Raw genomic sequence first — 13,996 nt, forward strand, 5'->3', positions numbered from 1 at the left:
ACAACTGTAAGTAAAATAAAAGCTTTTTTTTCTGACAAAAATGGCAACTATTCAAAAATGCTACTGAACTTGGGGTGCTATAACTGGTAGGCACCTTTAGAACCAGACTCTTTTATTTCAAGGCCAAACAAACCTCTAGTTTGACAATTTTGGCCAATGCCTCCTAAAACGATTAACAGTGAAGAAAAGGAAGGAAGACAGTTATTGGAGAATGACATCCACTGTACTTTCGAGGTAAGCATTAACCGATTTTTGTATTCTGAGATGAAAAACAGTTGGGCCAGAAAAGATTATGAAAATTCTGAAATGTGTACTGACTAGAAAGCATGCTTACTGCAGCCATCTGAAATGAGATTGGCATGACAGCCACCTTCAAAAAACCCCTTCATTAAATACAGAATGCTAGTGCCTTTTAGTCTTTAATCACAGGCAATGCTTGGCTTTATGCAGAATGAAGGAGAAATTAGAAATGTATCAATAACATTGTGGAAGACACACCTCTGCTTTGTGTAGAACGCTTGTGTAAGCCTGATCACTCAACTCTTGGGATTATGAGCCCAGAATGAATGCAGGAAAGGTTACTAGGATGATCAGAGAAGTTGAGTCTATTCAAAAAGTGAAGAGTAGGAAAATTTGGCTTGTTTAGTCTAGGAAACTGATGATAGAAGATATCACCGGGCTATAAATACATCAAGGAGATAAGCCTCCTGCCATCCTAATGGACAACACTGGCACAAGAACAAATGAGTGTTAAGTGGCTACTGAGAAATTTCAGCTGGAAATTAGGAGATGGTATCTAGCCATTTAGGGCAGTGAGGTTCTCGAACACTTTCCATTTGTAGCAAAACAACAGCGATGCATTACAGATGTAGTTTATTAACTGGTGGAATAAATTACAGGATGTTTTCTGCAATAATGGAGCACTGGATGCAGTGACTTGGAAGGGCTTCGAGGTCTTGAAGTTAACTTGTCATGTAATTAGATAAAGCTGTAGCAGAGGGTGTAAAATGCTTCCATATATGACAGAGGCCAAGTCCCCTGTGCTGCCTTTCCCCTGGTATGCTCCTGCTTATGCTGTGGCACCTGATCATCCCACTGATGGTGGAGTAGGGTATCACATACAGTATTTGTGCCTGTCTGTATTTTTGTAGAGAAACAACAGTCCCAGTACATGTTTCTGAGTATGCTCTGCACTCCTAATACATGGATATTTCTTTGGCTTTTGTCTGATGTACTGGGCCATAAATAGATTGCAATGTAAATAGATTACATTTTTTCTTAGACACTTAGCACAACATATGTTTCAATCTTGAGAGCTGCCTTTCTGCTGCCAGAAACCATTAATCCATTTTACATATACGCATTTACTTAACAAATATTTCTTGTTCTCTTCAATGTTATTCTGCTAAACCAGTGTTTTGTGGTTTGTGCTAATCTGATAATTTTGATGCCAGTAGTGGGTGGAGTACAGGAAAACATTTGGTATATCAGTCTCAGTATGTTACCACTTGACACAATTGAGTAGGGAGGAAAAAAATGTAATGTTTCTTGTCTTTTGCAGCTGGTCAGTCTGATTCAGCATCTCAGCCAGCCACCCTGCAGCATTTCTCCCCAGGTATATCCATCTTGCAGTGAAAACTGCCTGTGTGGAGCAGACGAAATCTAAAAGTGGGAACTAGCACTAGCAAACAGGAGTCATGGAAAACTGTTGTGATTATGTGTTTGATTTTAAAAGTAAGATAGACTGACTAGTGATAAGCAATCTGATCTTTCTGAATCTTGTGTTCAGAAGCAAGGTTGTCTTAGTCTTTCTGTCTGACAAAGGACCTGTTGTCTGCTACCAACAGAGAATTTGTTTTGGTAAGATGATACTGTATTAGTATGTTGGTCATACTTGTTGCTAAACATTTTCATACTCCAGGTGAATTTAGAGGAAATAATTTGCCTATATACTATAAAGAAAAGCTGACTATGCTACATTATCTTCTGTATTTAAGGCAGCGGAAAGAAACAGAGAATATTATGTGAATGAATGACTCCACTATTTCCACTCTGAAATTGCAATATGACCTCCAATAATATTACTACTACTACACATAATTAGCAATTACAAAAGCACAAGAAACAAAGCTGCACATTAAGCAATTCACTCTGTAACAAGGATTGCTCTAAGTTATGATTTGGAGTGAAGAAACATCCAATAATTATGAACACATGCTGCTAAACTTATGCAGAAGGACTGCCCAAGTTCAGATGTGGATCATCAACATGAAAGGTAAACAATGAGACCAGTTCTTAAACTTGGTTGCATTTCTATGGGTATTGCTCTTTTGTAACAAGTGTGCTGCGTGAAACAAAGTCTTTGTCTCAAAGTTAACTAATGCTAAGGTACAGGAATGTTCTAGGAGTCTTCATCAGACTAGGAAATGCTACATGGTGTAGAAAAAAAACACAGTTAACTTGAAAACAGTCTAACATCTGATCAAACATTAGCAATGGCAAAAGGAAAAAAAAAAAAAAAGGCAAGTAACAATTAAATCAATTTTGTGATAACGTTTGCTTCCCCCCTGCCTCCCCACCATGTTAGTGCAATAATTTGTTGCTGTTGGCCTGATCAGTGAATCATTTTTACATCCCTCTGTGCTTACAAAACTAAGCTATGTAAAAAGTCCTCCTATGATCAGACTGGAATTAGTTTCTCTACTGGGTACATGAGGTGCTACCCTAAACCACTCAAACATAGCACGTAGAATTGCATTCAGAACCATGCCAGCTGGGAAGCTGTCAGTGCTGTATGCCTTCTAGCTTTTCATGTGGTTCTCCTTAACCAGAAAGTTAGACCTGTCAGAAGCACAGCTTAGGGTCTTTAGGCACACAGCTCTGGCTAGCAGCCTAAGCACTTTCACGCACTGGAAAAGTCATGGAATCACTGAAAGAGATGGGGGAAAAGTATCAAAATCAGGCTGCAAATGGTTTACCAACCATTGTGAAATGACACGAGTTTCTTACAGTGTTAGAAAATGCTGCTTTCAGTTTTGAGTACCACATGTCAGAAAAGACACAGATAAGTTGAATAAGGAGTGAATGGTTCAGAAACTAAAATCTCAGAGAAGAGGTAATAATGATAGCTAGATAGGTTTAATGTGAAGGAAAAAGGGATTGCCATGTTAGATGTGATAATTGTTTTTGGATGATTCAGGGACTGTCAAATCCCTTGCAAACTCACAGAAGCATTGACTCTCTGAGCCTCCCTGGCTATTTTCCAATGCAATGATTTTATTGAAACAATCTCGATCCTGTTGCAGAAAGCATGATAAAATTACCCACTGAAGGAGGCTCATGAAGAGGTTGACAATCTAATAGTTTTGTTTCTATAAATTGCAAACTTTCCCCCATTCTAATGTTATGCATTTACATCTTTGAGATGACTTTGAGATACTATTATTGTGGGGACGAGGTTCAGCTGAAGCTTCAGCTGCAACCATTAAAACATGAAATGTCATCACATGAAACAATGGTAAACACACATGGGAGGGTAGCATCATTTCTAAACTAAGGTTGCATGAGATAGCTATCAGTGTCACTTTTTAATTAAAAGCACAAAGCATGTTTCAAGAAAAGTGCATTCACAAATCATTAAATTATTTTGTCTTTTTCATTTTCCAGTCACTCCATGTTCTTCCTCCATATACTAAGGCAAACAAAGGAGATTTCATTGTAACCTTAGAAATTACCTGCTTCATAACAAACAGTATGGCTCATTACCATGATCTCATCAAATGGGTCAAACTAAGTTCAAGCATTTCTTAATAACCCTTTTCCTTGTTAATATGTATTTCATGAATAATGAGATATTCACAATAGCTACAGAAAGACAAAACATCTTCATACATACTCTACAGATAAATTGATGAGGAAAAACAATGAAAAGATCTCAGGGTTCAGACTGTGAATGACAGATATGCAAAATGAAACAGGTTGCCTGTAAGAGAGAATATTGGCATCCTTTATTATGTCCATATAATTCCATTATTTTGATAAAACACTGGAACATCAGTTAAAAATGTAATGCCTGCACTCTGAATTTTCACACTTACAATAAAATGAAGACATAAGGCACACTTACAATGCATTAAAGGACACAACAATGCATTACATTCCATGGCATTTACAGATACTTCTTGAGGACAGGGACAATTGATGTTTTATGGATTGTTTGCCTTCAACTAATCTGCTTATGTTTCCTCTTTTACAATTTATGCATATCACTGAGGAAAATAAGACTCTAGTAAACATTTGCTTTCTAAGAAAGGATCTGAACAGTCATATTCATATATTTAACTCCTTTAAAAATAAATGCCATGTCACTCTATTTGCCACAACAACTGTCTAAGAAGCATATTTATTTTTCTTTGTATGGCTTGTGTTTTTGTGACTTAATGCTTCTATTGTATTCAATGAAGATGCCTCACCAGTAAACTAATGGGTACACTTCACAGATATTCCAGATTCATACAGTGCAATGTTTTCACAACACAGAGCACTATGGGATCACCGTATGAATCCTAGAATTCCTACCTCTCTTGTGGTTTGCAACTTGAACAGAAGAAACAGTTGACATAGCTAATTTGGGAGCAACTGGATAGGTAATAAAATGAACAGCAAATTAGAAAAGGTATCATGTAGGAAAAAATCAAAATATTAAACATCTTTATTCTCTAACTTTTAACAATGGTTGGTTTTTTTTGTAAGGAAAAGGTAAAAGTTACAGAAAATGAGTTATGCACTATCAATTATTGAATCATTTGAGCTGTAATATCCAAGATCAAGAAGGGAATGTAATTCACATCCATGCACTTTGGCAGTTTTGTGTTAGAGGTTATTTGGTGGTTTCTCCCAACCCAAGACAAATGACTATATGGTAACCAGAGTAGTCTGAAAAGGGTTTTATTGAATTTGAATGCATACTTATTCTGGCTAAATAGTATAAACCTAAACCCCACAATAAATTAATTAGATATAGGCAGATTTCTGTAATCATTCTTTTCATACACAATCCTTAACTGAAATTTTAATCTACACTATATGTTAAACACTGTGACAATATGTGGCAAACACACAAAAGCTGAATAGAAATGCTTTAAAGTTTTTGTGTTTTGTGCTCCCTACCAAAACATCAAAACTTAATTTATTTAAATTCTTATTTTTGGGGAAGAAACACTGAATAATTCTGTGCTGTTCAAGATTTATTTTGCAATGAAGTTAGGTCTTAGATCACACACAGTATAATTAAGCAATGAAATCCATTAGAAATGCTAAGTATAATTTAATTGGGAATGTTTTGATTTAAAGTTCCTCTGAATAACACAGGCTAATCCTTGCAGAAAGCAGAGGAAAAGAGATCAGTCTGGGTGGGCTTTTTTTTTGTTTGCTTGTTTAAAAAACACATGCAAAAACCTGGAAAATACAACATGAACTAAATGAAATTATTGGAATTCTAGGTATTACTTTACCAGGGATAGTTACTTTTAAATATACATGAATATCCAAACTAAAGTACACTGCTAATCCTTACAGACAGCACAGATCAATTAATATTTTCTATTTTGCTGGGCACATAGAAACTTGCACATATAACATGGGAGAGTTCACATGCACATGCATATGTTTGATTTGGTGATTGTGATCCATAGATTTAATTACAGCCCTTCCAGTGTAATCCCCAACAGATTCTCAATACATCTTATTTGGTTTAGTGGCTGTTTTCTAGATTGCCTTTTCATTAATTCTATTCTCCACCTCTATAGCACAAAAAGGACACCCTTTGAAAATGAAAGCAAGCCACAGGCCAGATTTCTGCAGGGACTTTTGGGGGAGGAAAGGGCAGTAAATAAGAACAAAAGGACATTATTTTTATAATGAGCAATCACTTTGAAATGTGAAGTATAGCTGAATACTTCCACAAATAACAAAGAATCTTAGTTTTATTCATCATCTTAAAAAGTAATTTTAGTTCTTTCCGTGCTCATCATCATGCCATGTCTGTGAGTAATTTTTTGTGTAGCACTCAAATTGTAGAAAACCATGGGTCTGTCCTGCAGAGAACTTGCTTGTATTGTGGATGGCATGAAAGCTGAGAATGCTTCTCAGCTCACTTGGGAAAACAAAGTGGAAACAAGACATTAAAAATGGGTTTGATGTAGACAATGACAACCTTTGTTCACTTAAAAATCTTAAAACTTACTCAAAATATAGACTGTGCCATCTAAACAAGTCCAAAATGATCTTGGGCTTTCTGTGTATCACAAATTTTAATGTTTCTACTGTTCCCATACTCGCAGTAATGTGCAAAGTCGGAGTGTTGGAAGACTCTTTCAGATAAGGTTTGTTTTATAGTTATTTTCTTACAGGATAGCATTACTTAGCACCAGAGCAAAATGAGTTGGATTATCATTGTTACTACTTTTGCCACCACGTGGGACTCGTTGAGTGCAATTTCAGTACTCTTAGACCGCTAGGAATTTTACAGCATCCTACCTTGGTTTGGTTTAGAAACCTCAAGGGAAGAAATATTCGGCCATATCCTATCAAACTTTGGAGGATCTGCATGCATCAGGAAAAATCAGGTTTTGTTATTTACATCTGTGATATTGTTCTAAACAGGCAAGCATATGGACAAAGACAGAGATTACACACAGCTATTACTGGACTAGTCTAAGTTGCACTAGAACAGAACATGACTCCACAGTGAACAAGAAAACAAGCAATTGATGATTCCCAAAACACCAAATGGACATAAAATACTGTGCATAACAATTTCTTTTCTGTGGCTTAAATATAATTTTTCGTGAAGAGAAGATATCCTAGGCCAATATATATATGGTTCTAACACCAGGAACAAAACAGGAACATACTGTGTTAAATCTGCTCTGCAGAGATAAAATGACAGTATCAGACAAATATGGATTTCTTACCAAAGACACATATCTTACTGTAACATCCTGTTTCAGGGCCTTTTGAGTGAATTACATATCTGTTATCAGAAGAAATATATTTACCAGTAGAGTGGGCCTTTTCTTTGGCTCTCACACTTTGTGTGTTTCATCTATTTCCTATCACCTCTGCTGATGTATTTTACAGCTTGATTTTTTTTTTTGTCATAACGTTAAATGTCTAAATTTCTTGTAAGTTCTACAAAATGTGTTACTTGCATGAAGCATTTTGTGTGAACAAAAGAATTAGCTGTGTCTCTTTGGAGCTTTATCTCCTTTGGTTAATGAGTTATGGGGCTGGGGAAGTGGGGAGTGACAGCCCTTAGCAGAATGGTGCTGGGTGTTGGAGATGAAAGTGAAGGGGATGGGGTTATAGGAAAGGAAAGAAAACTTTTTTTCTGTGTTTCCATCTGCCTAGCTTTGAACATTAGATTTGGACCATGTTTTTACCATCTTCTTTGAGTACTGCAGTGGTTGAGTCTTGTCTGAACCAAACAGAAAGGGTTACATCAGCCTACACTGTGGTGATATTAGTGGGGAGAGAGCTGTTCCTTCACTTTTATTTATGAAGAATTCAGCTGGGTAGTGAGTAGATTGCAGTTCTCATAACCTGATTGGCATCAAGGGGCTAGGCCTGTATCTTTATCAAGATGGTGAATTTCACTGTTACATCCATCTTAGCAGAAAACCTGTAGAGAAGCTATGACAAAAGGAGCGGGGCTTCAAACATCTGACACGGAAGGAGGACATCCCAAATCATCTTCTGACCTGTATGTCAAGGGTGAAAAGAAATTGTCTGGGTGGGGCTTTCTGTCCCTAAAATCCTTCCACACAGAGAACAATTAAAGGAAAGGATGGGGACCTGCATTATGCCATTCACGGTTAGGCAGCCTTCTGCAATAGAATGTGTCAAGTTGTAATATAATCACATAACTACAGCAAATTCTTGCATTTTTGTGCTTTTTCCTTATCAATCAAGAAAACAGAAGAAAGAAAAACTGAGTCAGTTTGGTAGATTCTCAGTCTATGTATTGGCTAACGTTAACCTGCCTCTACAGGTCAGATCCACCAATTCCCACACATAGGAAATGCAAATGCCCCAGTCCGAGTGGAAGACAGAAAGTATCTAAAAGCTGTACCTAGTGAGGTGGTGTGGTAACCCTCGCCCCCTCCACTGACAGACTGCCACCATGCACCTGGAGACCACCTTCCTCGTCCTCAAACACTCACTGACAAATTACTTGCACAGTTAATTCCCTGTTAAAATTTTGGTAGCTTTAGGAACACTTAAGACTTGACCTAAGCATTTTAAAGTGACCCGACATTAGACATAAAATAAAAATCAGTAGGTAAAAAAGGAAAAGGAATCGTTATGGACTGTGTTGTCCTGCTGTCCCCTCAGCAGTTTTTTCTTTTAGCCATTGTGCAGCATCAGAGTTGTTGCAGAAAACTGGTCACATTTTGGACTGGAGCTCCCAATATCCTTGTGTTGTTGAATACTGTGTGGCACACCTGCTACAAAAATTCACATGTATAATGGTCTTCAACTGAAAAGGCCTAGGTATTACCAGAGGTAAAATTAATACTGTTAAATAACTTTGTAATGCCTTAGAACTAACCCTCTGGAATTTGTCATTTAATAAACTATAGGTCCTATATAGTAAATCAGATACTTTACATAATCAAAGTGATATAATCAGTAATATTTAATATATAATTTATCCTGATTATGACTTAAGTAATCTCATGTCCAAGTAAAATCACTCCTTGTAAGGCAGAAAAAAATAATTTACATATTTCTTAGAGATTCTATAAATGCTATAGATCCATGCTTGTTTTAGCAAACTTACTTAAAATGGAGGTTGTGACTTACTGCAAAATAATTAAAAATTCCCTGATCCTTTAAATTAGATAACACTGAACTGAGTTTCTTAATGGGCACCCAAAACAATAGAGCATATTTACAGTGCCTCGAGAATACCATTTAAGTATTATTACTAGTGATTATTACTGGTTATTACTGATAATTATAACCATCTTAGAAGGGACTTCTGGAGGTCATTTATTTCCACAGTTTGCTCATGGCAGGGTCAACTTTAAAGTTAGATGAGGTTGTTGAGGGTCATATCCAGCTGAGACCAGCTGCTGCTTGGTAATGTGGTTAATGCTCCTGAGACTTAATGCTTCTGTTATGTGCTCTTTTCAATCTTTGGTAAAGAGGATATCTTTTTCTCATATCCTTTATTCATGGCCTGTATTTCCATCAAGATTACAGGTTTCTTGATAAAGGTCTTTCTTCAAATCTTTGAATTTTTTTTTTTAATGGAGATGACTTTAAATGCTTTATCTGAAAAGGTAGGTGAGATGTCCAAGTCAAAGAAAGTTGGCTGTAATTCCACATGTATATTGGAGCAGATGAGTCATCTTTTGAACAGGCACTGGGAAGATTCATTTAGCAGCGAGTTATTCTTTCACAGCAACCTGTGAAAATATTTTAGTCCTTGGTGGTTACCACTAAGGGTTTTATTTATAGAGAAGGTGACTAGATAAACCAATCTTTTCCAGAACAGTTCCATGTCTGGAAACTGCATTTTGTAATTAGAGTCATTATTTGCCAGAGTAATAAATGAATCTTGGTGTAGGTATTCTATAAGATGTGCTATTTCAATCTACTGTAATGTATTCCTTGACAGTTATTCTGGGCAAAAAAGACTAAGAAATGTGAAAGAGACTTTCTAAATGTATGTTTGAGTGTTATTATTTAAAAGTGAAGCTACTGTAGGCATCTTTAAGAGTGAAGGTATGCAAGCTGTGTGACTGAGCAGAAAATCAGATAGGACATTTTAAATTTGCATGGTATATTTTTGCGTTTTTAGTTACTATTGTTCCACAGCCAATTATATGTAGAAAGTAACTATTGGGAAAAAAAAAATCTTACTTTCATGAAGTAAGGAAAAAACTTACTGCATTATGTTTATTGAATGTATGATAATTTCCTTTTTCTACTCCCAATTTTTTTTCCCCCCCTTACCTCTGGTATTAAACTAAGAAAATCTGTCTCAAATATTCACTAGAAGTACAGTCTGCACCATGGGCTACATCATGGTTTCAAATTGGGGAAATAAAGGAAACGAATGGGTAGTTTCAGCTTAATTCCAACCAGACAGCTGCACATGAAAAAACCTGTCACGATCTTGGCAGAAATTAATTGGCATTTTGTTGGTTTCTCACTCCAACCAAGTACTGAGCTGGCAGAAAAATTGAAATGTATTCCCAGTGAGAGGGGCTGTCCCTCCTCCAGGATGAGAGCAGAGGTGGTGGAGCGCAGGATTCTCCGCTGCTGCCTGGGCACCTGAGCTCTGCAGCCCACAGTGCCTGATCATTCCTCAAGTGATTCTGCTGGCCCAGCCCACAAGCAACGCATCTGCTCAAAATTACTACTCATAAATCTGTAAGTCTTAAATAATGCTCACTAGTGGCAGACAGGGAGCACTTGTGTTGGCAACTATCATTATTAATTTAATTTGTAATAACAATAAGGAACCCTAGTGAGATACGCTGATTAAGATGTTTTCTAACTTCTTTCCATTTAAAACAAAAAAAAAACCATTAGAAGTGTATCAGTATAAACTTAATGATTCAGTAGAACTTCATGTCTCCAGCCATAGAAAGCTGGCCTTGCCACCGCCTATTTTAAACCATGAGTAGGCAGCAGTAAATATCTGTTCTAAATTACAGATGTCTGCTGAGGACAGTGGAGTTATGACAGTTGTTTTAGGTGCTAATATTGGACAAAAAATTAGGATTACTAAAAAATAATGCTTACTAAAATCACTGGTAGATTTAGTAGCTGCTGGAGTAATTGAGTGTTTTTATATCAGATTGTATTCCGCCACTTCTTGCAAGCATCATGATATCATTGTTACAGCATTTCTACCTCCTTTAGTCTTTTTGAAGTTATGGTAATCTACCTCACATAAATTTTGCCTTTTAGCACTTTCATTAAACTGTAAAATCTAAGCCACTGAAAGAGAGAAATGCTGATTTTTTTTTTTTTATCAACCCTTTATTTTATTAAGTTAAAAAGAAAAATACTTGGCCAATATTAGGCAATCTTTCTTGGAGCAATGTAGGAAGTTTCATACCTGTTCCTTTGAAGAAAGGAGAATTCTGCATAAATGTGAAGATGTGGTTGTTTTATGGTAGCTCCTCAGCCATAACAGCTTTTATAACTGTTGGAAGAATTTAAATGTAATTAGTCCTTTATGTGTCCACTTGTTGTAGACTAAAAAAGAAAGCGATCTTTTTAGAGGCTTAAAAAGATAATCCAATGATCCATCTCTGAAAACTTTCAGATATCAGAAAAAAAATCCACTGATTTGAACAAATTGTTGGCTGATTCTCAAAATAGTGAGGGCTGAGGGAATTCGTCAGTTTAAAGTATTTCCACTAAAATGTTTGTAGAAGTGCCCAATGAATTCAAGTATTTTTGGAACAAAACATTTAGGTACATTCTCATGAAAAAAAAGAATTACTTTGTTGATAGTTTGCAGGGGTAGTGTTCTTTTTTATTTGGACTGCTTTTTCTTATAAAAATGCTGAAATTGGCTGATTGCCTGGAATTATTGTACAGTAATTCACAACTGATGAACAGTAAATCAAGGTCTTTTTTCTAAAAATCACTATGCTGATTTAGAAACCTCATTCTTTGCTTAACTCTGTGAAATAAACTGATTACATGTCTAAGGAGCAGAAAGAAAAAGATGAGAGGGTAACATAGAAATGCATTTTTTTCCTGGAAATTTCTCCCCAAGCTTTATAGTTTATTAGATTTTAAAATATCTTTTTGGATCATGTCAACTCTCTATAAACTTCCTTGAGTAACTGAGCTCAACTTGCCTGTTTCAACTGCCATGTGTTTTGCATGGGTACCATGGTACATATTGAAATGTTGATATCTTATTTTCTAGAGTATCCCATCATTTGATTATTTATTAATGGTTAAAAGAAAGACAACTGTGAACTGAGTAATTTTCCATATATTACAACAAATCAAAAAGCATTGAAAACACTTCTTGATTGACTGATTTAAACTAATTCAAGATAATGACAGTAAACTGGAAAGAGGAAACAACTCTAAACTGTCAGTGGCCACATCTATGAGACTGCTGAGCACAGCTCTTCTTATCTGTTAAAATTGGTGGATCTGGCAATACCAAAACTGAAACAAAGGCTCCCCCAAAATCCCACCCAACAACCTCTCAGTGCTCTCTGAGGCAGCACTGGTGATTTCTGACCCTGCCCTCGAAATCACTGCAAAGAGGCGGTTTCTGCTCAGTGCTGGGCTCAGTTCTGCTTTCTCACCTTCAGGGGCCACATCCCAGCTATACAGGACAAAACTGGCTTTGTTGTGAATCCTACCAGGTGAAACTACCTGTAATGGATTTATTTGGAATGTAAATTTCTTTCAGATCCAGTATTCAGATGAGCACATCATATCACAAAGGCTGTTTGTATTTTCTTTCAGCTCAGTCATCTTTTAATAGAATGGAAAAATCTAATTTTTAAAGCAAAAGATTCCAAGTTCTTCAAAGTATTAAAGGAGGGAAAACAAATACTGGCTTGATCTTATAATAAGTTATCTAGATAAGGTGATTGCCTTAGACTAGAAGCCTGATTAACAATATTATTTATTAAAAGATCAGATTTGGATAAAATTAAATTGAAATGAGAACATTTTGCTAATATGTCCAAAATAATAGATACAGTCTGAAGACAATATTTAAATGTGTTATGGAGGTAAATATCTTAGTGGTCTCTCAACAGTAAAGCTTTCTTTAAAACTTGACCTCAAATAATAATAGAAAAGTAATGTACAACCTAGTAATGCATGTTTATACCCTGCTGACATGTGTTGGGTATACACTCTAGTCCAGAGCTTGGCATGGTAATGGCTTCGATCACATAATTGAAGATTTAATGAGAGAACTTCTTGGTTACTGCAAGAGGGCAAAATCAGGTCCAAAATACTTTGTGTTATTAAAAAAGAAAAAAAAATCCACTAGTATTTGCTCTCACCACCTTTTAAGATATATATTTACCACATTAAAATTTCATGAGAAATATGAAAAACAAATAAAGCTACACTCATCCAGACACTATTTTAGCTCCAGAAGAATACCTACTAGATTTTTCAAGGTTAAGAAAACAATAAAATAAGAAAGTGCCCATTCAGTTTTCTTTTTTTTTTTACTTCTGTGTCTTGCATTCATTATCATAAAAAAAGGTCTCTTAATTTAAAATTGGCTATAAGGAAGAACAAAAACATAGAGAACAAAGCAGAAAATACTGTTTGATTATTGTGATTGCATCTTGCACTTGGGTGCATGGTCTGTCTCTAAACTCTGACTCATCTGCCAGCAGCAGGCTTTAAGGTGATAATCACCCACACAGAGCTATTTGCACATCATGTCTATCCTATCCTCTATCTAATTATACCCTTTGTAACAAACTGTTTAGCATAATTAGTGGAGTTATGCTTTACAGGAAAAAAGACAGAAGCAATAGTTCAGAAGATTCAACTTTTTGAAGGCATACATGTATAGATTAGTAATGTCGGTATTTGGTCACAATCGAGAACATTCTGATGCACTGGTCTATGTAAAATTGTACAATCATTATTTTAGCAAGTAAAATAATGCAGTTTTCAGAATATTTACATATTGTATGTAAGCACTGCTTAAAATTATGAAATGGTTTTGGGACTCATTAATTGCTAACACTTTAACCAGTATTTTTTCAGACATGGCTGAAAAATGCTGAAAGGGCCAGCATTGTAATCAAGAATGCTGGAAATGGTCAGAGAACCTATTATTCAACTGATAGACAACAGCAGGTACAAATGACCTTAATGGGAAAGCTCTGGGTTTTGTTTGTTTTGTTTTCTTCTAGATGATCAGAAAGGATGTTTACTAATGACCACTCTTTCTTTGTGTTCAAATTTT

At 35.9% G+C, this 13,996-nt stretch overlaps 1 protein-coding gene across 14 annotated transcripts in view; it reads right to left on the minus strand.

The window, feature by feature from the left end:
* Nucleotides 1-13,996, minus strand: part of NTNG1 (netrin G1) — a 150,974-nt gene that overhangs the window by 30,658 nt on the left and 106,320 nt on the right. For 8 of the 14 annotated variants that reach the window (XM_048313398.1, XM_048313403.1, XM_048313405.1 and 5 more), the window contains exons 6-7: nucleotides 6,538-6,603; nucleotides 4,579-4,638 (exon numbers count right to left, since the gene is read on the minus strand). The exons of 4 other annotated variants lie outside the window; for them this stretch is intronic. In XM_048313398.1, coding sequence (XP_048169355.1) covers nucleotides 4,579-4,638; nucleotides 6,538-6,603 — 126 coding nt within the window. The remainder of the gene's footprint in view (nucleotides 1-4,578; nucleotides 4,639-6,537; nucleotides 6,604-13,996) is intronic. 2 more of the 14 variants (XM_048313407.1, XM_048313411.1) reach the window with 1 other exon arrangement.

Source organism: Corvus hawaiiensis, chromosome 9 (assembly GCF_020740725.1).
Source record: "Corvus hawaiiensis isolate bCorHaw1 chromosome 9, bCorHaw1.pri.cur, whole genome shotgun sequence".
In the NCBI taxonomy this organism is placed as follows: domain Eukaryota; kingdom Metazoa; phylum Chordata; class Aves; order Passeriformes; family Corvidae; genus Corvus; species Corvus hawaiiensis.